At 39.6% G+C, this 23,524-nt stretch overlaps 1 protein-coding gene across 1 annotated transcript in view; it reads right to left on the bottom strand.

Moving 5' to 3' along the window:
* Positions 1 to 2,446: 2,446 nt before the first annotated feature.
* The window catches only part of Dnajc5b (DnaJ heat shock protein family (Hsp40) member C5 beta), a 63,198-nt gene continuing 42,120 nt past the window's right edge, over positions 2,447 to 23,524 (bottom strand). The window contains exons 3-5 of the mRNA XM_042666706.1: positions 21,331 to 21,544; positions 15,201 to 15,372; positions 2,447 to 2,791 (exon numbers count right to left, since the gene is read on the bottom strand). Coding sequence (XP_042522640.1) covers positions 2,697 to 2,791; positions 15,201 to 15,372; positions 21,331 to 21,544 — 481 coding nt within the window. The 3' untranslated portion in view covers positions 2,447 to 2,696. The remainder of the gene's footprint in view (positions 2,792 to 15,200; positions 15,373 to 21,330; positions 21,545 to 23,524) is intronic.

Raw genomic sequence — 23,524 nt, 5'->3', positions numbered from 1 at the left:
GTGTTTTCAGTCTTACCATACAGGTGTATTAGCCTAAATATCACTTGTCATGTAGACTAGAATGTTGCTTATTCTCAAAAAATTAAAGATAGATATTTCAAAAGTATATATTTTGGTAAACATGAATGTGTATTCATATACTTTTTCAAAATTATGGCCGTTGTAAAACTACAAGAAAATAAATGGATGACTTGTGAGACCTTCGAGGGTAGCTAGGGCTGCAGGATAGGGGGAGGCCTCTGTTCATTTGGCTGTTATGACTTTACCAAAGCTGATGCCAGCCTGCCACTTCTTTCCTTGATGCTTCTCTGCTGAGATGATATGGATTCAGATGATATGGATATGACTGTGAGTGGTAATCCCCGCCGAACCCCCACATGATGATTATGTTGCCCTGTCTCCTTTGTTTCTTGATAGCTGAAGGGCTTTCTGAAGACTTCACTCCTTCATTCACAGACATGCACATGCTTGTGTCTGCCATACATTATTGCAACTAGAAAGTGGCCCTCTGTGGAAAACCTTGGCCAGCACCCTTCTACCATCTGATAATGATTCTGATTCTGCCTTGTTCTCATTAACCATGTTTGGACCAGCTTCCTGGGCTAGCTGGAAATGAAGTAGAAAATTTCATGTGATTTCTCAAGAAAAGAAAGTCTGGGACAGAGAGGAGGTGAGCTTTGTGATTTGTAAATTGCTATTTGTAAAACAAACCTGCTCTCTGCAGAGAGAGGAGGGAGAGAAAGGGGGAAGAGAGGAGAAAGAACAGGAAGGAAATGTAGTGGCTTAAGTTATCCACAGATGGACTCTTACTGTTTCTTCTAGATTCAAAGTAGCCTTTGTTCATTGAGTAGAGCACAGGGTCTTCATGGGTCTTGTTGGGTAGAGTTGATATGATAAGAAGTCTCATTCATCTGTAGTAGCAGGGCCACATTCACATAAAATTATCCCACATTTGTTAAATACTTAGCTTTCCAGAAGTTCTTGTGCCTCAAGAATTTTACCTGATCTCATGGCAACTCAGGGTTGTGGGGGGCAGACATGAAATCAGAGTCATTTAATTTGATTCCAGGAACAAGTGAGATAGAATGTAGATTAGAACCAGTTTTCTTAACTTTCTAATCAACGCTATTTCTACTTCATTATGTAGGGGGAAAAATCCAGTAACTCAAGAGTTTGAGCAGAGTTTTAATAACTTTGGAACTGTCAGAGCTGTAACATTAATCTTCACTTAAAATATATATTTAGCAGCAATTGACTATAATTTGGTGATGGTAGGGAATAGGAAACAAAGGAAAAAAGAAGATGGCATTTCATACAACATTATATAAAAATATAACAAGATCTTGAAACTATAATATTATAGAAAGAACTAAGAAAGACTCAGAAAAAAACCAAACGGTTTTGCTGCTGTACTGTTTTAGAAATAGCACGTGGTATCTTTCACAAAATCAATTTGGGAATTAAGAATCAAATACAGAGAAAACTTCTGGATTTAAGTTTCCCAGCATGCACATAACTGAGCATTTTCTGATCATTATAATAAATTCTACCAAAAATGGAGTGAGATAGCTTTAAATTTAACTTTACAGAATTTAGAACTCTATTTCCTATCTCATGTTTTCTTTTTACCCCTTAACCTGATAAGTCTGGGCCAGTTACACAAAAATTACTTTACTCAGAACATGGTCAACACACTAATTGGAGCTACTCCAGTCTCACAGAGATTTTCTGTGTCATTTATAAGATTTAAGCAGGTTAGAAATTTATCTTTTGTTGTTTTTGTTTTTCAAACCAATCTAAAAGCACATACAAAATCTATTTGTTCCAGGATTCATGTGTCAGTTTTAAATAAATACCTTTTTTTTTTAGTCTTCTAAAATATCCTTTAAAAGAATGCCATTTGTCGGGTTTTTTTTGTCATTTACAGGTTTTGAACTTGGGGCTTGGGCACTGTCCCTGAGCTCTTTTGCTCAAGACTAGCATATTACCACTTTGAGCCACAGCTCCTTTTCTGGTGTTCTGGTGGTTAATTGGTATAAGAGTCTCCTAGGACTTGGACTATCCTGCCTTGGTCATCTTTGAATGATGATCCTCAGATCTCAACCTCCTAAATAGCTAGGATTACTGGCGTGAGCCACCAGCACCCTGCTTGCAATTTGTTTTTTAAATGATCTTTTCCTGCCTTTGGGAATCTTTGTGTAACCATATTGAATGTTGACAAAGGAAGAGCTCCACCTACAAAGTCCTCCTAAATTCTCCTGTGTATTTCACTGATGATTTTTGTGGCAGATATTTGTGGCATAGTATTGCATTTAGTTACCTGAATAAAAGGTCTCTTCTGTTTTGGAATACTCCTTTAGCTTGCGAGGAATGAGGCCTTGTGAGCAATGGCTGGCCTAAAGGGTAGGCTCATAAAGATTAGACTGTCCCGTGCCACCTTGCTACCCCTCGCAAGCAGCTTCAAATGCTTCCTTAGATCTTTACTCATCAAACTAGGTGTGTTTTATTAGGAATTCTACTCAAAGAAAAAGTCTTCATACTGAGAAGATTATGTAGTAATCATCTTTCTCTAACCTTAACATTGATAACAAATGTGTCTGCATTCACAGCACTTCTTGTCCCGCCCTCCCTCACAGCCACCTGGAGACCCTGGTTGAACCGAGAGGAGGAAGGTGGACCCTTGGCAGGCCCCAGCATTAAGAGTCGGTGAAGTAACTTCGAGCTCCTTCGCTGATCAGTTGTGTTTTTTCATTTGCATTGGTAGGCTGGAGAACAACTGGAAAGTCCTCATCTGAAGAAAAAAAGAAGAAGAAGAAAGAAAAACTCAGCAACAAACGCTCTTTTATCAAGTTCTTTTAATAATGGGACAAGAGAAAGGTGGTTATGTTTGTTGAAATACAGATGAGCAAATTAATTCAGCAGATAAGGTATTAAAATGCCTACTATTCAAAAGGGAGAAGAGACTGTCCAGATTCTTCACTTAGGTTCTGTCAATTGCAGGATTATAAAACTGAGGCACTAAACCTATCTTTTACTTTGAGGGCACTTGCTGACCCTCAGACTACCACATAGAGTTGTGCAGGTTTGGATCCTACACAATTCAGAAGACATTTTTCGTATTTATATCAAAAGTATAGTCTATATGAAAGATGCTCCCTCGAGTTCTGCAGTGCATAATTGCATACCTGGCCCTCACTGGGACAAGATTCAAAGCCTCGGGCTTGATTGGGTGGTGAGTCTAACAGGAAGTTCGCCACATAAATCTAGTGCCCAAAGGTTATTGCACTCTCCCTTACTCTGTACAGTGCTTTGTTTGATTTCAGTTTTGGTGCTGAGTTAAAGAAGCTGCTCTAAAAAACTATAATGGCATATTAACTACACAAGTCAACAGACCAAGCTGTCAATACCCATATGTTCTAAGATATTCTAAGATGATAGCTTACAGTAGGCCAGAGCAAGTATGCTTCTAGGTGTCTCCCAGGAGTGAGTGGTCTCACATTCAGCCTAGCATTAAAGAAGCCTTTAAAAATTGCAAGACATTTCAGGAGGGAAGGAGGAAATGAAGGGGGGGAGGGCGCGAACAGAGTGAGCACGTGGGAACAATTGTTCTCTGAGAGCTAGTAGAAAAAACAGAAAACCAAATCTGTCTCAGAAGGACTTCATTTACGACATTTATCAGACACAGAGCATAAAATAATTGCATGTATAATTAACATATACATGCTATGAAGTTAGTAAAAAGAACTAGTCATTAAAACATCTAAAATTACATTTTTAAAAACCTCAACTTCAGCTGAATGTCAAAGCTCACACCTGTCACCTTAGTTGGGAATCTGAGAATGGTAGGATTTTATGGTTCAGAGGCCAGCCTGGGCAGAAACATTTGTGAGCCTTCATCTGAACCCTGAGCTGGGTGCAGGGGTGGGTACTTGGCATCCCAAGGATCACGGCACCAGGCCATCCTAGGCAGAAAGAGTCCTAGCCTGCAAGAGTCCATTTCCACAGAGGGAAGCTGAATCCAATGGCATCCACCTGTAATCTCAATGATGACTGGAATCCTAAAAGTAGGCAGATTACACCTCAGGCATGTGCCCTGGCTGGACATGAGACCCTATGCTAAAAGAAATAAACAGTTACAAACAAGGGTAGAGGTGTATCAGCCCAGCAAGCATAAGATCCTGAGTTCTAGGACCACCAGAAACCAACCATGAATGTGTTTAATAGCAAAAGAATTAGTAAAGTACAAAATGGATCTTAGGAGACTGACAAGACTGCAACAAAGGGTCAGAAAGAAAATGTGAAACAGATCAAAACGTATGAAGGATAGAAGGAAAAGGTCTACCTTCTATCTCCTGTGAATTTCAGAGATGAAACAAAGTAGGAAGGATAAGATCAGAATCCACAGATCCCAAATCCAAGCAGCAGCCAGAATGAATGAAAGAGAAGCACATTTCTGAACAACCTCAGAGACAGTAAAGAATCCCAAAGACAGTGGTTCGAAAAATAATCTTCTCAACAAATATGGAAATCAAAAGTATGTAATTATATCTCAAAACACTTGAAGTAGATCTTTGTCCATTTAAAGTTGTTGATAAAGTCTCAAGTTTATTTTTTTAAAAGCATGGTATTTATAGACAATAAAGACAGAAATTTTCCCAATTTATTCTTTTTTTTTTTTTTGTATGATGGTCCTGGGGCTTGAACTCAGGGCCTGGGTACTGTTCCTGAGCTTTTTTTTTTTTTTAAATCAAGGCTAGCACTGTACCACTTGAGCCACAGCTTCACTACCAGCTTTTTGGTAGTTAATTGGAGATGAGTCTTATGGACTTTCTTGCCTAGCAAGGCTCTGAACCATGATTCTCAGATCTCACTCTCTTGAGTAGCTAGGATTACAGGTGTGAGCCATTAGTGCTCGGCTCAGTATACCCAATATAAAAGGGAGAAAGGAAATGTTACTCAGAGAGGAATCAGTATTGCCAATGGAAGATTTGAACCATAAGAAGGAATAATCAGCAAAGATAATAGTAAATATGTGAGTAAAACCAAACAAGTACTGACTGTATAATGCACAAATAATCATTTATGAGGCTTAAAATTGAGATGAATTAGAGTAGTGTATGTCAGAAAGGAGGTGATCATCAGGCATTGGTGGCTCATTCTGTAATCCTAGCTACTTAGGAGGCTGAGAAGAGTGTATTTCAAGGCTAGCTTTGCTAGAAGAGTTTCCAAGGCCTCATCTACAAAATAACTAGCAAAAATCTAGGCTGGAGCCATGGCTCAGGTAAGTAGAGCATAATCCAAGTGAACATAAGGCTCTGAGTTCAAACTCCAGAGTAGGAAAAACTGGGGTGGGGGGGAATGATCAGAATTGAGGTGTTTTAAAACTCTTACATTATTCAAGAAGGTGGTAAAGGTAAGAATTAGTTTTAAACTAAGTATGCATGATATATTTCTAAGGTAACCCAAAAAGAATATAATAGAAAATATAAGGTGAAAAAATCATAGGAAAGCAATAAGAAAAAAATGTTTCAACAATCCTAAAGAAATAAAGAGGAAACAGAAGAAAAAGCATGCCAATTTGATGATGATTATAATAACACTAACAGCATTACATAGCATTTATAAGTACCCAGCACTGTTGGCAACAGCAGCAGTGAATATGTGTACTTCATAGCTATGAAACAAGGTTTATATTATATTGTATTATTACTCATTGTACTATGTATGGAACTAGCCCTGAAAATATACAGGTAGGAGATAATTTCACAGATTTTGTTCTTTTTTTTTTTTTTTACTGTGAAAATACTGTACAGAGGGGTTACAATTATATGGGAAGATTTTGTTCTTTTAAAGACTATTTCTATGCTGTTTTCACACACACACACACACACAAAGAAGCTAGTGGAAAAAACAAAAACATTTCATGTTGTGTGTTAGTGGCTCACGCCTGTAATCCTAGCTACTCAGGAGGCTGAGATCTGAGGATTTCTTGCCCAGCCAGACTGGGCAGGAAAGTCTCTGAGATACTTATCTTCAGTTAACCACAAGAAAACCAGAAGTGGAGCTGTGGCTCAGCGTGGTAGAGTGCCCTTGAGCACAAAAGCTCAGGGACAGTGCCAGTGTTCTGAGTTCAAGCCCCATGATTGACCAAAAAATATATATATATATATATCATAAATTATAATAAAGACAAATGGGCTTCATACTACATTTAAAAGAAGAGCATTATCAGAGTGAGTTTACAATTCCAGCTATATGCGTTGTTGTCAGAAACATACCAACAAAGAAAAGATACCTGAAAGTGAAAGATGGAAATATTTTTCATATGAAGATGAATGAAATCGCATATATTTTTATTTTAACAAAATAAAATATAAGAAAAAAGCACTGTCCTAGCCAAAAGACAACTACATAATGTACGATTCACCAAGTGTACATAAAAATCATGTTTTTGATTTTTTGAGACAAAATCTCACAATATAGCCTAGGATGGATTTGAACTAAAGTACTTGTAGAAAAACAGTCTTAAATACCTCATACAAGAAAAGTAAAAGTAAAAAAATAAGCCATATAAAAATTAAGGGATTAGGGCTGGGAAGGTGGCTCAGTGGTAGAGTGCTTGCCTTGCATGCCTGAGGCCCTGGGTTCGATTCCTCAGCACCACATAAACAAAAAGAAAAAAGCTGGAAGTGGTGCTGTGGCTCAAGTGATAGAGCACTAGCCTTGAGCTGAAGAGCTGAGGGACAGCGCCCAGGGCCAGAGTTCAGGCCCCATGACTGGACCCCCAAAAAAATAAAATAAAATTAAGGGATTAGAGCCAGGCGCTGGCAGCTCACACCTGCAATCCTAGCTACTCAGGAGGTTGAGATCTGAAGATCATGGTTCAAAGCCATCCCAGTCAGAAAACTCTGTGAGATTCCAATAAACACTCAAAAAAGCCAGAAGTGGCACTTAGTTCAAGTGGTAGAGTGCTTACTTTGAGCAAAAGAAGTTTGGGGCCAGTGCCCAGGCTCAGAAAAATAATTAATTAAGGGATTAAAGAGCAACAGAATATCAAGAAATAGTTTATTATCTGGAAACAAATATCCAAGGGAATTAAGAAAACCAAAACTTGTCTCTGAGAAAACTAATAACATTGCTAAACACTGTAAGGGTGTTGTGGTTTTTAATTTTTGTTTTTTTTAAAGAAAACTTTAAGACTTTTATGTTTGTGAGATAAGGAAAGGCTCCTTAGTTAAAACACAAAAATCACCATATAAAGGCAAAACAAAAGGTTTGAATGCATTAAAATAAAGACTTTTGGCTCCAGGTTTGAGGGGTTTCCTAACTTGTTCTTTGGGAGAAGTATGTATGTACTTGACCTTTCACTTTTCTATATCAATTTCAGAGTCAGCTTTGTCAAGTTTCCTAAGAAAAGTATATTAAGGAAACCTTTTGAGACTCTGGGTAGAATTAAGAGAAGCTATTAGATAATTCAGTAGAAGTAACATCTCTTAAAATTTTGAATTTTTTAACATGCGACATCTTTTCATTTATTTAGTTTTCTTCATTGGCTTTCATTAAAAATATAGCTTAGATATCTTTGGTCACACTTACCCTTGAATAGTTTATTGAGCTTTACACCATTACCAATAAATTTTATATGCACTAAATTTAGAGGATAAATCCTAAACAACCATAATCAATGAAGAATTAATAACCAAAATAAATCAGACAAAAATACAGTAAGGAAAAGATTACTACCTTTTTTTAATCTGCAAGAGTTGAATGAGTATTTTATAAAGGAGAAACTCAATAGGCATATGAAAAGATGTTCAAATTTGCTACCAGTCAAAGAGATAAAAGTTAGATCATATTTATGGTTTGACAATATCATCTTTGTCAGCAAAGATATAAATCAACAGAAACTCTCAACTGTCAATGGGAATATATCTAGTAAGTTGTAACTATGCAAACACTTTTACTAAGGAATTCCACTTCCATGTACATGGCACAGATACAAAACCATTCCTCTTATGTGATATTTATTGGAGACAAGAATCTCTTGGAGTTTCCTGCCTGGGCTGGCTTTGAACTGCAATCCTTAGATCTCAGCTTCCTCGTTAGCTAGGATTACAGGCATGAGCCACTAGTGCCTGGCTTATACTTCTCATCTTTTAAGTCTTCCAATTTAAATGTGCTTCAACTTTGTATTTGTGTATTTAGCATTTGTCCCCAACCTCCTCTGCTAGTTTGCAAGATTCAACATACCAATTCACCAGGGAATTTTTTTCTCTAGCCCCTAATGCAATGTCAGTCAGATATTAAATGCTCAATCAACATTTTTCTGTTGAGAGTATTTCATTCACTCTGTGTAGTAAATTGCTCAATGAACTTTGGGAGCCCAAATTAAAGAAACTTAAGTTCCACTTTTTTTGTTTGTTTGTTTTGTTTTTGTTTTTTAGGGTATGTGAGATCAGATCTCACTTATTTTCACCTTGAACTTGTTATGTAGTTAGACTCATGATCCTCCTACTTCAGCCAGGATTGCAGGCATGTACCACCCCATCTAGCCTCAAGTCCATTTGAGATGCTTTGTTTGGGACCATTCTGAACAGACTCCCTGTCGTATGGCTCTGGTTGAGGCCTTGATGATTCTTGCTTGATAATTTCATAGAAAGAGGCAACACAGGTTTCTTGGCTAGTTTCAAGCATTTCTCTCCATGTACTGATTTTAGAAATGTACTCCTCTTGACTGGAGGAAGAGGTAGAGACTGAGTAAGAAATGGGCAAAAGGAGGAAGGATGTGTTTAATTTCTTCCTTGGTGCCCTATTCCTGGGCAGTCAGATGTGATGGATGCCAAACAGCAAGTGTAATAAATGTCTCAATAGCTCGGCCAAGAACAAGCTGCCATCTGGTAGCTTCTGCTCTGTAGTTGTGAATTTATTTTGGTTTAGTCCAGGTGAGTGGCAAGAACAGTTAAGTATTCAAAAGATTTTTCTGTGCACTGAATCATGCATTTTTTAGAACCAAGGTCAATAGTATAAAAATCTCCTTCAGATACTTTATTATCCCCTTTTTAAAAAAGAAGTTGAAAAATGAACTCTAACTTGTGAGTAAGGACAGGAGGGGGGAAATGGAGGAGAATGGTGGAAGGAATGACATTGACAAAGAAGCATTGTACTCAAAACCTGACTAATGGAATTGTAACCCCTTTGTGCAACTAATTGTAACAACTTAGTACAACTTAATAATAACAAATTTTAAATAAAAAAAAAGAGGAGCAGGATCCTGATGCCACAAGAAATTTTTAGAATTTAGCTGGAGGCTTTGGTTGGATTTAGTTCATTGGTTGCGGCTTAGAAGAAAAAAAAACAACTAAATTTAACCTTTTTTTTTTGTTTGTTTGCTTTACAGGATATTCAGAGATAATTGGTTCTAGTTGAAGCTGCTATGTATTTTCTCTCTCTCTCTCTGTCTCTGTCTCTGTCTGTCTCTCTTCTGTGTCCAGTCTCTTCTCCCTCCTTCTCTCTCTCCCATATACACACCAGAATTCTGCAAGTTTAGAGACCATCTCAAGATGATCTCAAGATCCACTAAATGATCTAAATATACCATTAAAAAATTAAATATACCACTTAAAATTTCACAAAGTGCAGCTTTTAATTTGGGAACATGTGAAAAGGAGAAATATTTGGTAACTACTATGTTTTGCCTTTCAGGTTTTATCTCTTCAAAGACCAAAAGGAGAGAATGCCGTTCCTCCCCTCCAAGACACAATCTCTTCTAATTCTATCTTGATTGGCTTACAAAGAACAATAGATTCTTCCTATGTTCATAAGAAACCAATCAAAGTATATTTTTGTTTTGGTTGACTCACTCTATTTGCCAGTGAGTATTGAAGATGTGGAGGCTTGAACTTTTCTTTCTTTATTCTCAAATGTAGGAGCTGGATTATACATTTGACATAGTTAGCTCAAGCAAATACTTGCCTTTCTGCCACTCAATCTCACCCAGCACGGCTCCCAGAGCCTTGCATTGTGGTGCATCAGCAAAAAGTAGTTTAAACTTAGCCACAGTCAAGGGTAAGCATGATTGAAAGATTCATGATAAAAAATATGGATTAAAAAGATTTAGATGTAAAATTAAGCTTGCTAAACTATCTCAAGATACTGAAAAATATTTCCAGTGGGTAAATAGATGAAAAAGGGGAATGGATATCTTAAATCTTAATTGTCACAAATGTGAAATGCACTTTTCTGACTAACCCCTCTAGAATAGTCCACTACAATATAAGAAAACAAAGTAGTAAGTAATTTACTTTTATTTTGGAGAGAAGATTGCTTATATGAGGTTCATTATATTTTGTATCTTGGTATTTTTAGATAAAAGAAAGAATAGCAGAGGAAAGGAATCTAATAGTTTACTAAAATTAGTACTCATGTATGAAAAATAAATTTCCAGTTGGATTCATCTTATACTGGTTAAATCTCTAAGCAAGTAATATAACTTCAATGCACAATTAATATAAACCACTGGCTCTACCTACTCTCCCATCAGCCTGGGTTATGAAGAGTTCCAGGCTACCTTAGGCCCAAGAAGCTTTTGATTTTCCTCTCTGCAGCTGATTAGGTAAGGATTTGTGGGGTGCACCCAGACTAAAGCAGTCTTTCTCTGAAATGTAGCTGCTTTCTCAACACATACATTCAAGGTTCACTTCCAGCCAGTATCAACGATGGGACTATTTCTTCACTAAGGCAGCAGCACATGCCTGTGTGCACCCATGACCATAATATTTTACTGATCCTTCAAGCTCATTCTACCCAGACATGAAGCAGGAAGAAAGGCAAAGAAAGTAAAGATCTCACAGAATCTACTCTATGTTCTTTGGGGAATACATGTCGTTGTTGAAGCAAGCTGGGCTCAAACCTGCTGTTGTGCTATGCCAATGTGCTGCAAAAAATTAAACCGAAACAAACAAACAGAACTCCTCCTGCCATTTTCATCTGGGAAATGCACCATTATTCTGGATAACAGCCCCCCTCCCAGACAGCCAACTGAAAGAATTATTTTTGGTTGAGACAGAGGCACATTGTTGCCAGAACTGCCAAGTTCACCATGATACAGCTCCCTGGACTGGACTGGACCGTGATATTTTGTGTCTCACTGAAACAGAAATCCCAGGACATCAAGTCCCAGAGACTTTTAAAGGCTTCCATGTGCCTGGTTTTTGTTTGTTTGTTTGGTCGGTTGGTTTTTGGTGGTAATAGGGTTGAACTCAGGACCTTAAGCTTGCTAGCCAAGCAGCTCTCACACTTGCTTTCAGCCCTCTAGTAGCTGTTTGTAGATGGAATCTAGTGAATTTTTCCATCTGGGCTGATCAAGAACTAACTGCAATCCTCCAGATCCCTCAGCTGGCTATGCCAATTTACTCACTGAAGGTACATGAAGATCCAACACAAATGTCCTGCCACACAATATTAATGCGGCCAATGTTTCTTACCCAGATAGTATCAACTGTTGTAGGAACAATATGTTTGAAATGTGCACAAATGGTCTGCAGAAAATCCTTCTAAGTCTTACATCTTGTATACATGAAGTAAACTAATTTCCCCAATATGACCATCTCTAAAATTTAGACATATCAATAATTAGTTGAAAAACTGAACAGAAATAATAATTCACCAACAGTAAAAACAAAATTTCAGTCAAATTAACTAGAGAAATGACATTTTAAATTTTCCTATAGGTTATAACAAAATTATTGTTATATGAAAAGGCAAAGAATATATAGCTGTAGAGGAAAGAGTCAGAGATATGCCAGACAGCTAATTAAATAAAAGTTATTTTTCTAGATTTCGTGATATATGTTATATTTATGTTTTTAAAGCTTGGTGGTGGGTTGTGCCAAACCTCAGGCTTAAACTCAAAATGGGCTTGAACTCAAGATGTGGGTTCAGTCTCTTAGCTTTTGTACTCAAGGCTAGTGCCCTACCACTTGAGCCACACTCCACTTCTGGTTTTCTGGTAGTTAATTGGAGATAAGAGTCTCACAGACTTTCCTGCCTGGGCTGGCTTCAAACCATGATCCTCAGATTTCAGCCTCCTGAGTAGCTAAGATTACAAGCATGAGCTAAGAGATACGGTTAACTTCTCTTTCTTATTTAAAATTAATTCCAACTTTCAAGCTTTATTTTGTGCTCTTTTTCTTAAAGTGATCTTCCCAAATTGTGTGAGTTTCAGGTTCCACAATCTTGAATCACCTTGCATAGGAATTTTCCAATGTTAGAAACAATTCAAAGATATTCCTTTTGGTTAAGATGCTTAATGACAAGGGAAATGGGGAGGGGAAATAGGGAGAAAATGAGGAAGGGGGTAACAGTGTAACTTGTGTAACTGTAAGCCCCCATTCGTCACCTTTAACATATATATATATTATAAACATATGTAATATAATATACACACATATATGCGTAATCACAGTCAAAGGGGATGCTATGATCTGACCTCTGCAATGGAATTGGTGGCTCTGGGCTGTCAGACAGTGAGAGGCACGCAGATTTATCACCAACCACTCAGCAAGGAGAAGCTCTAGGGGGGATTTGGCAAAGAGTTTGGATTTCTGTTCCAGAGCAGAAGTATACAAAGAATGTCTACTGAAATGACCTGATAGAGATTTTATCCTGTTTCAAAGAGGAACAATATGAGGTTATTTTTCAGCCTAGTGCCAAACATTGGATTTAGGATATCTAAGTTCAGTTAACCTGGTTTTGAGTTTTCCCAGTATGAAGAAAAAGTAAGGATCACCCCAGAGGCTGAGGATGACAGTGGTCTCCTGTCTCACTGTCCATCCCTGTCCTCTGCTTCTGTCTGGATCCTGTCTAGTTGGATGGATGCTATGGGGAGACCCCACCACTCGTATAGCTGTGACATGGTCATGTCACAGTTTATGTCTCTCCCAGAGCAGATGGGATTCATGTACTGGGACTATCATTCATAAGCAAATTGTGCCATGGCCACCAGCCCTTTCGTAAAGAGGTATTTCCTTGCAGATAATCACTGCTTGATACATTTATTCGTAATCATGCTGGCTTGTTCTGTTCCTATGCCCCCACTCAAAGATTAACCTGTCCTTTTATAACCTAAGTAAAGCAAAACAAATTGTAGTAATTGTGGTTCACCATGAGCTATCAATGTGGCTCCAAGAAAAATAATAAAAACTGGCCTGTTTACTTCATCTGGTTGCCAGACTGGCCATTCCCTTAGCAAGAAGCGTCTGTCCTTTCTGGACTCCCCTATGATAGGAAAAAAAGGTATATGGAAACCAGAGTCTGGTGGCTCACACTTATAATCCTATACTCAAGAGACTCGATCTAGACAATTGCAGTTCGATGCCAGCTTAGGCAGTAAAATTCACTATATTCCACCTTTAAAGTAACTAGCAAAAAGCAGGGTTGGAAGCATAGCTCAAGTGGTAGAGCTGCTTGACTACCACTATGAGACCCCAAATTCAAACCCCAGTATCACCAAAACAAACCAACCAAAGGCACACAAGGCTTGATGTTCTAGAATTTCTATTTAAACTAGAACAAAGTATCAGAGTTCATCTCAGTCTAGGGAACTACACCATCCTAGTCCCAGAAGTTCTGGAAACAATGGGCCACTGTCTCTACTACCAAGTGCTTCTTTCCATTGGTTGTCTAGTGAAGGGAGGGGGGAAGAGCAAGATAAGCATTCAGGGGTCATTCAGGGATAAAGTCTGTTATCCAGAATAGTGGTGAATTCCCTGAGTGAAAGACAGGAGAGTTTTGGCAGCACAGTGGAGCAGCACAACAGCAGGTTTGACCCTAACTTGTTTAAACAAAGACATGCATTCCTCAGAGAACATGGAGTGAATTCTGTGAACTCTTCACTTTCTTTGCCTTTCTTCCTTCTTCATTTCTGGGTAGAATAAACTTTGAATATTCGAAGTTCATGGCCCTGGGTGCATGGAGGTATATGGTGCTGTGTCAGTAAAGAAATGATCCCGGGGACTGGGAAGGTGGCTCAGTGGTAGAGTGCTTGCCTTGCATGCATGAGGCCTTGGATTCATTTCCTCAGCAACACATAAGAAGAAAAAACTGAAAGTGGCACTGTGGCTCATGTGTAGAGCACTAGCCTTGAGCTGAAGAGCTAAGGGACAGTGCTCAGGCCCAGAGTTCAGGCCCCATGACCAGCAAAAAATAAAAATTAATAATAATAATAATATTTTTAAAAAAATGATCCCGCTAGGCACCAGTGGCTCACGCCTGTAATCCTAACTACTCAGGAGTCTGAGATCTGAGGATCATGGTTCAAAGCCAGCCCGGGCAGGAAAGTCCATGAGACTCTTATCTCCAATAAAATACTAGAAAACTGGAAGTGGTGCTGTTGCTCAAGTGGTTTAGTGCTCACCTTGAGCCGAAGAGCTCAGGGATAGCACCCAAGCCCAGAGTTCAAGCCCCATGACCGACAAAAAGAAAAAGAAAAAGAAAAAAAAATGATCCCATTGTTGATGCCACTTTGAGGCTAACCCTGAGTGTGTACACTGAGAAAGTAACTATATTTCAGAGGAAGAGTGCCCTAGTCCAGCTCTATTCCCCAAATCAACATCTAGTCAACCAAAGAAAAAGAAGTCAATGGTTGATAAGAGTTTTATGTTTTCCTCTCCTTTTTCCTCCCCTCTCCTCTCTTTCCTCTCCTCCTCTCTCCTCCCTTTCCCTCCCCAATCATTCTTCTCTTTCTCTCCTTGCACTAAAGAGCCTAAAGCAGTCTGGAATTATGTGTGTAACCAAGCTCGCCTTGAAATCATGGTCATTCTGTCTTAACTTGCTGAGTGCTGGCATGTTAACCACACACCACCAAACCCAACTATTCTTTTCTATTTGAATAGAGATCTCCAAAGAACAAATAGAAACGCATTCTTGAAAGAAATTTCCACCTTGGTTCTAAGGCCATGGATGTGTCACCCAAGCCCCCCCTGAACCCAGACCTCATTATTATAAGGAGATGAATAGTGTCACATTTAGCTTTTCTCTATGCTGACATAGCCATTTCTTTAACTTCCTCCAAAGTGCTAGCACAGCTGACAGCCATTGAGATTCTTCCATTTGGTTGCTGGAGTTCTGTATCGTTAGTGGGACCTAGCACTTAGTCAGATCTATGAAGGGACACCCTCTTCCTCTGCTCTATCTTGCCCCACCTTTTTCCATGTCAGTCTTGATCTGTTCTTCCAGGTCCTCCGGTGACACATAAAAGTCCTCTTCTGACGTTGATGATTTGGGCCGGCACCGTCCACAACAACAGTTACAGCAGCAACACAGGCAACAACAAAAATAGCAGCCCGTCAAGAGGCCAATGATGATGAACAGGGTCTGGGAAGACAGAAGCAAAGCAAAATGGATGATGAGAAAGGGCATAAGTCTCAGAAATCAAGCCTGCACATGTGCTCCTCCAGATACTTGAAGATATCAGGTGTACACCCCATCCTCGCCCTTAACACCCTGTAGGAACTCTTTCCAGCTTCTTGAAAATAATTTTCCTGACCTTTCTGTGGTTGCCCAGTGTTCATGAAGCTAAGATGGGAGAACCCCAAGTTGGAGACCAGTCTGGGTTGCATAATGGATTTCAGACCAGCCTGGGATACACAAATAAAAGCCCTGTCTCAAAACATACAAACAACAAACAAAGCAAAGCAAAGCAAAACAAACACAAAAGAGAAAGGAACAGGAAAGGAAAAAAAATGGAAAAGAATTTTCCTCATAAAGTCCAGGGCACATTAGATCCAGAGGAAGTAAGTAATAAATTCTGGCTTTACTAAGAGCAAAGCCAGCCCATACCCAACAAATCATTTCACAAAAGTTAGAGGATCTGGTCTGGCATTGCTCTACAGAACAGACTCACTCCCACCGAAGAAGGGGCCTCTGGTGCCTAGCTCCCCCATCTCCACATTTCTGTTAGTCACCAAGCCCTGTAGCATCTCTCCTCATCATCTTTGCATCCATTCTCCCCATTGCCTCTCTGCCAGTCGTGAGAGCTTTAGGACAGCTCCTTGTATCTCTAGTCTGGACACTCCAGCAGCCTCCTAACTGGCCTCCCTGCCTCCATTCCTGCCCTCTATGTATCCACACCCATAGCTACTGGAGGAAGCTTGCTGAAATACTAGTTCTCCTAAAACCATGCAGCAATCCTCCTACTTCTCAGGTACAGCTGAGCTCTTTTTAAAATTTTTTATTTTTTTTATTGTCAAGGTGAGGTACAGAGGGGTTACAGTTACTTAAGTAAGGTAATAGGTACATTTATTGACAAACTTGTTACCCCTTCCTCATTTTTCTCCTACTTTCCGCCCTCCAACCCCCTCACAAGTTGTACAGCTCATTTCCAACATATTGTCATGTGTATGTTGCTATTGCATTGGTTCCCCCTTGTCTTTTATCTCAGCACTCTGTCGTTTCCCCTTCCCTTCCCTAATTCAAATAAACATATATGCAATACCAGTGACAACACCCTGAAAACATTACAGGAAGGAACAGGAGAGACTCTGAGGCTCTTTAGCAAAGGCCGAAATTTTCTTAATAAAGGCCTAGGATCATAACAAATCAAAGAAAGATTAGATAACTGGGATTGCATTAAACTGCAGAGCTTCTGCATGGTAAAGGACATAGCTAGCAAGACCAATAGAAGTCCTATGGACTTGGGCTGGGAAGGTGGCTCAGTGGTAGAGCACTTGCCTTGCATGCCTAAGGCCCTGGGTTCGATTCCTCAGCACCACATAAGCAAAAAATAAAAGGCCGGAAGTGGTGCTGTGGCTCAAGTGGTAGAGCGCTAGCCTTGAGCTGAATTGCTGAGGGACAGTGCCCAGGCCCAGAGTCAGACCCCACGACCGGACCAAAAAAAAAAAAAAGCCCATGGACTGGGAGAAGATCTTCACTAGCCAAACAACAGACAAGAACCTCATATCTAGAATATACTTAGAGCTCAAACAATTAAATCCCCCCCCCCACAAAAAACAAATCCTCAAAGAAACAACCACTCCATTAATAAGTGGGCTAAAGACTTCTCTGAAGAGGAAATAAGAATGACCAATACTTTGGCTAGGGTAGGGGAGGGGCGAGATAGGAAGGGATGGGAAGGAGAAACAAAGGAGGAGGCAACAATGCTTGATAAGAAATGGACTCATTACCTTGCCCAGGTAATTGTAACCCCTCTGTACGGTATTTACACAATAAAAATAAAAAAATAAAAAAAGAATGGCCAATAGACACATGAAGAAATGTTCAACATCTCTGGCCATAAAAGAAATGCACATCAAAACAGCATTGAGATTCCACCTCACCCCAGTTAGAATGGCTATAATCAAGAACTCTAATAACAACAGATGCTGGAGGGGAGATGGCCAAAAGGGAGCTACTGCACTGTTAGTGGGAGTGTAAACTTGTTCAGCCTAGCTCTTGATAAGGGTGTTTTGGCTCCCACCAGTACTCTTGATTGCTGGGCTCTCCATATGGATTCTGCCAGACACCCATCTTCCAGTCCCCAGCCACCTAATAAATAATCCATCTGCTGTCTAAGACTTAGCTCAAAAATCTGCAGTGCCTTTTTGATCCTGCTCTGTTATTCACTATTTTGTGCCTCATTGTATGTCACACCAATCTCCACAGTGACACTCTTCTGTTGACACTTTAGAACATAGATCAGCTTATAATCTGTCTCATTGTACTAGGTTGTGAGCATCTTGAAGGCTGGATGATTGTATATTACTATAGTCAATCTTCTAATCCCTTGTGCTCAGAACTTAGTAGTAAGTAAGCTGTAGACTCTTAATTATCTATTGAATTTATAAATATAAGCAATAATATATAATAACAAATATAAGCAACAGAATAAGGATTTCCCCACAAACATACAAAAGGGCTTCCCCATTCCCCCCCCCCTTTTTTTTGTCAGTCATGAGGCTTGAACTTCGGGCCTGGGTGCTGTCCCTGAGCTCTTCAGCTCAAGGTAAGCATTCTACCATTTGAGCCACAGGGCCACTTCCGTTTTTTTTTAAAAAATAAGTTTTTATTGTAAAAATACTGTACAGAGGGGTTATAGTTACATGAGCAAGGTAATGAGTACATCTCCTATCAAGTGTTGTTGCCTCCTCCTTTGTTTTTCCTCTACCATCCCTTCCCTCCCGCCTCCGCAACTACACTCCCCACCTCCCTACCTAAATTGTAAAGTTGGTTTTTCCACATAGTGTCTTGTACACCTCGTTGTTATAATGGGTCAACTTGTATCCCTATTTAAGCATTTTGTTTTTTCCCTTCCCCTGCACAAATTAGACCAACATCAAAATACAGTGAACAGGGGTTATACCATGGGGAGGAACATACAAAGCAACAAAAAAAAAATCACAGGGTGCATTATAAATAGGTTAGAAACAATAGCAAGAAAGAAAAAACCACTTGTGTCCCTATCTTGGGGTTCATTTCACTTAACATCATCTTATACTTCCGGTTTTCTGAGTGATTTATTGGAGATGGGAGTCTCACAGACTTTCCTGCCCAGGCTGGTTTTGAACCGTGATCCTCAGATCTCAGCCTCCTGAGTAGCTAGGATTACAGGCTTGAGCCACCAGTGCCCAGCTTCCCATTTTAAAAAAAAAAGAAAAAGAAAAAAGAGAGAAAAATTAAAATTCTCGAGGCTTTTTTGATGTGAAACCATAAAGAACCCTTTCTTTTGCTAAGTAAGAAAACCAATTTAGAATTTTATTTAAAATATACTACTTGAAATATAGAAGTAGTTTGTACATTTGTGACTAGAATCCAGATTTTTATTTAAGATAAAATCCAACCCTTTTATCTAGAACTTAAGCCAGATGTTACTCTTTGGAGCAAAGGACATCAAAAATGAAGTTCATCCATTTGCATACATGCTTCTTCAGTGAGAGGTGGGACTCTGACATTCACCTCCCCCATCCGGCTTGCTTGCTGAGGACTCTGTCTATTCCAGACCCAGTATGGGGTTGAGCCAACTTCAAGGGGAAAGCTATGGCCTCGGCCTCATAGCAACCCTCTTTACTATGCTGTACATTTTCACCATCTTGGGTAAATCACTCTGAAAGCAAAACTGGAAGCAGTCCTCACCCATCCTCACATAGGCTCTCCTGTGAACATCAGCCTCAAGGCACTCTTCCCTCTCTCCCTCCCTGCGTTTATCCTACTTGTTTTCATTATGCAATTGTCACACTAGTCTCTCCATTGAGGATATCTTCTCCATTCATACAATGTTTTGTCACTTAATTATTTGAACAAGACTGCTTGCCTTTTGTGGGATAGCACTTTACTTTATCCCTTGTCATGCTTAGACTAAGTAGACATCTGATTTTTTAAAATTAATTTTTGGCAGAACTTGAATTCAGGGCATCATTCTTGTTGGATAGACAAAAATATACATTTTTGATATACATTTTCATTCCTAAGGTGTATACTAAATACATTACTCTGATGTGTCAGGCTATTCTGATGGGCACCGTAGCACAAGCAAAAGAGAAGATGTATTCTTTGAGCTCTTTTTTTCCTCTTTGTTTTAAGACAAGGTCTCATTATATATCTCAGGCTGGTCTCACATTCTCTATTCTCCTGCCTTGGCCTCCCTAAGGCATGCATCACCATGCCTTGCTCTAGCCTTACTTTTAAAGAGAACATTCAGCAATGGTTTCCTTTATCTCTCTACTACTGAATAGATCTTCTTTGTCTTATAGGAGTTTTGGCCAATTTCATCAAATTCTTGACAAGGAAGCCTATTTTCATCTTGATGCAGATAGGATGCAATATTCAGTCAGGTGCACCTGTGTGAGTGTCTGGGACTGAAGACGTGGAGTGTCCTGCCTGGAGGGGAGGTTCCCATGCAAACCCTCCGAAGTCCTCACTGTCCTCAGACATTACATTAGCAGTAAGCACACCCATTCTAAACTCCCAATCCACTCAGCAGAAACTTGTTTCAATGGGAATCCCAGGTATCTGCCCCACCCCAAGAAAACTCTGAGACAAGATTCTAGAAGGCAAGTGGCACTTTAGGACATACACTTTCGCTCTCTGCTTATATACAAGAACATAATCCCCTCTCTTCCCGAATATACCTCAATTTAGCAAAATTCTGAAGAAGAAATCGCCATCAAAATACTGCTGGACATGAAACATGCCTTCTGTGTGTGTATGGAGATTTTTGCGTTTAAAAATTATTAAAAGCCAAGCACCGGTGGCTTACATTTGTAATCCTAGCTGCTCAGGAGGCTAAGATCTGAGGATCATAGCTTGAAGCCAGCCTGGGCAGAAAAAAGTCTCTGTGAGACTCATCTCCAATTAACCATTCAAAAAGCAGAAGTGGCACTGTGGCTCAAGCGGTAAAAGGCTAGCCTTGAGCACAAAAAGCCTTAGGTTAGGGACAGTGCCCAGGCCCAGAGTTCAAGCCCCATAACTGACTGACCAAAAAAAATTGTTAGGATATGTGACAACTTAAGTACATGTAAACTGTCGGCAAAATATATAGGCAATATATGGACTATGTGTGGTCTATATGTAAATATACTTTCACCAGAAGATAAAGGCAGTAAAAATCATAAACAAATATAGTAGAGATTTCCAGGAAATCAAACAAAATTTGCTCTACAAAATTCAATTCTGGTTGCACTTAGTCCTTTAAAATGCTGCCTTTCTCTGGAACAGACATTCCTTCCCCAACTCATTGCTCTCCACTTCTTAATCCTCCCCCCCCCCCACATCCATTTCCTTCTCCACTACGAACAACAGCCCCAGAGAGCCTATGACATAATTGCCACTCATTCTCCTACGTACTGTTTGCTGATGTCGCCTACCCTATAGATAGTCCACAGCTAAATTTGTCCCATAATAACTTATTAAACTGTTGTCAGGCTAATAAATTATTTTGGGTTTTGAGCAGTGAGTCAGCTCTTAATTAGTCACTATGGGGGAAAGGGAGAGCAATCAGAATTAACCTGCAGCTCCAAACTCAAATATAATTAATGTCTAGAAGTACTGTAAGTCATTTTGGATTTTATAATTAACGGATGAGTGAAAGCACAAATGATCCACCATTTTTGGTGGAAGGGATGTCTTGTTTTATTTTTCAAGAGTGTAATGATAATAAGGTTGGTCTTGCTTTGATAATGTCTACAGAAACTGAATAAAGGGTAGGATATACAGCTCAGTAGTAGTTGTCTAGCATACAGGAGGCCCTAGGGGAAAAGGGGGAGGAGGAGGAGGATTAGAGATTGAATAAAATAATAATCTTCCAGGAAACTGGTTATGAGGAAAAAAATTGCGATGTACCTTTGCCCACCAGCTTGATAGCATGAAGTAGGTATTAACATTTTCGTCTCCAAATTGTTCAGCCACATAGAGTCCTAGAGATCCGTATTTGTCGTATATGTTTCTCTTCGTCGTGTCAGTGAGTATTGTGTGGGCATTGTTGATTTCTTTAAACTTTTCAGCAGCAGCCGGATCATCTGGATTCTTATCTGGATGATGTTTCAGGGCCAATTTTCTTTTAAAATTAAAAAAAAAAGTGATGAAACGTGTTATTTGACAAAACAACAATGACATTTTAGAAAGTCAGGATTCATTTATACATCCTGTATTTTGTGCCAACACTGCACAATGAGAAGCTTCACAGGAGGGGACATAACTAAGAAGGAAGTTTTCATTAAATGATATGCCATGTTATTAATATGCAGAAATAATTAGGTTATCCCCCTCCGCCTAGCCTCAAAAGAATACTCAGTAATGGCACAGATGTTGAGCCTGAGACATTTCACTACTGGCAAATACATGTATGAGTTCATGTTCACGTAGAAGCTGGTCAGTAGCCTACCCCACCATACAGGTCTCTTTATGAGATAGCATCAGGTCGAGTTTACACTCAAATTCCATTTTGAACCAGAAGAGTTTTCCAAAATTACAGAACATCATGCCACATATTCTTTTTTTTTTTAATTTCTTTTTTTTTGGGTCCAGTCGTGGGGCCTGAACTCTGGGCCTGGGCGCTGTCCCTCAGCTCTTCAGCTCAAGGCTAGCGCTCTACCACTTGAGCCACAGCGCCACTTCTGGCTTTTTTCTTTTTGCTTATGTGGTGCTGAGGAATCGAACCCAGGGCCTCAGGCATGCAAGGCAAGCGCTTTACCACTGAGCCACCTTCCCAGCCTTCATGCCACATATTCTAAAAGTAACATTCAAGCATAAAAGAAAAAATCCAACTAATATTCCCCTAAACAAACAATATGACCCCTTCACAAATCTTCCATAGGTCTTAACCTCCTACTGTGTTTCTAAACAAATACTTCTATATTTCCAAATGTGTACTTGGCCTCTTTTCAAAATTTGAAATATTGTGTAGTGTGAAGGAAGGTAAGGCCCTTTCTCCTCTGTGATCATAAAGCAGGCTCTGAAAGGCATTCATGTGTCTCGAGGGGCTTTTTATTCTTCAGTAATAGGTATAAGAGGGAGCCTGCATAATGGATGTAAGAAGTCAGCTGCATAGACTGGCTAGTGGCTTTCTTTCAGTCCCCCCTAGAAACAGTTTAAGTAATGCTTAAAATCATATTCAAAATTGCTCTGTGCTGGGGCTGGGAAGGTGGCTCAGTGGTAGAGCGCCTGCCTTGCATGCTCAAGGCCCTGGGTTCGATTCCTCAGCACCACATAAGCAAAAAGAAAAAGCCGGAAGTGGCGCTGTGGCTCAAGTGGTAGAGCGCTAGCCTTGAGCTGAAGAGCCGAGGGACAGCGCCCAGACCCAGAGTTCAGGCCCCACGACTGGACCCAAAAAAAAAAAAAGATTGCTCTGTGCTATCATATTCAAAATGGGTCTGTGCTGCCTATTTTTCTGCTACAAAGTCAGTTTTACGACTCCCAGCTAGAAATTCCATATGATTCTTCTTCCTATTGTCCCATCAAAGATGGATAAAGGTACCATAACCTTCTGTTTATTGCACTGGTTTAGATAGACTATTTCATGTTAATTCAGTAATAAAAGCCCAGAATTAGTGCAGAAACATAAGATTTATCTTAAAAATCAATCTACATGGCAAACTGAACAAAGTACATATGTTTTAGGAAATGAAGTATTACTGTTTAAGAAGTACATGAATAGCTGGGCATCAGCGGCTTTCATACCTGTAATCCTACCCACTCCAGATGCTGAGATGTAAGGATCTCAGTTCAAAACCATCTGGACAGGAAAGTCACTGAGATTCTTATCTCCAGTTAATCAGGGAGAAAAAAGCCAGTAGTAGAGTACTAGCCTTGAGAAAGAAAAGCTCAGAGACAGCACCCAGCCCCTGAGCTCGGGCCCCAGGACCAGGAACGAGGAAAAGGGAGAAGGGAGAAAGAGGGACAGGGAGAGGGAGGGGGAAAGAGAGAGATAGGAGATATGAATATGAGATATGAATATTTAAGCAGCCCAACATTTGGATGCTTAAAAAGCACCAAAATATTTAAAAGTATAAATCATGTTACAGTGATGATTCTAACT

This window comes from Dipodomys spectabilis, unplaced genomic scaffold (assembly GCF_019054845.1).
Source record: "Dipodomys spectabilis isolate Male_0828 unplaced genomic scaffold, ASM1905484v1 ptg000015l, whole genome shotgun sequence".
Lineage (NCBI taxonomy): Eukaryota > Metazoa > Chordata > Mammalia > Rodentia > Heteromyidae > Dipodomys > Dipodomys spectabilis.
The sequence above is the reverse complement of the archived record's forward strand: the minus strand, read 5'-3'. Positions and strand labels throughout refer to the sequence as shown.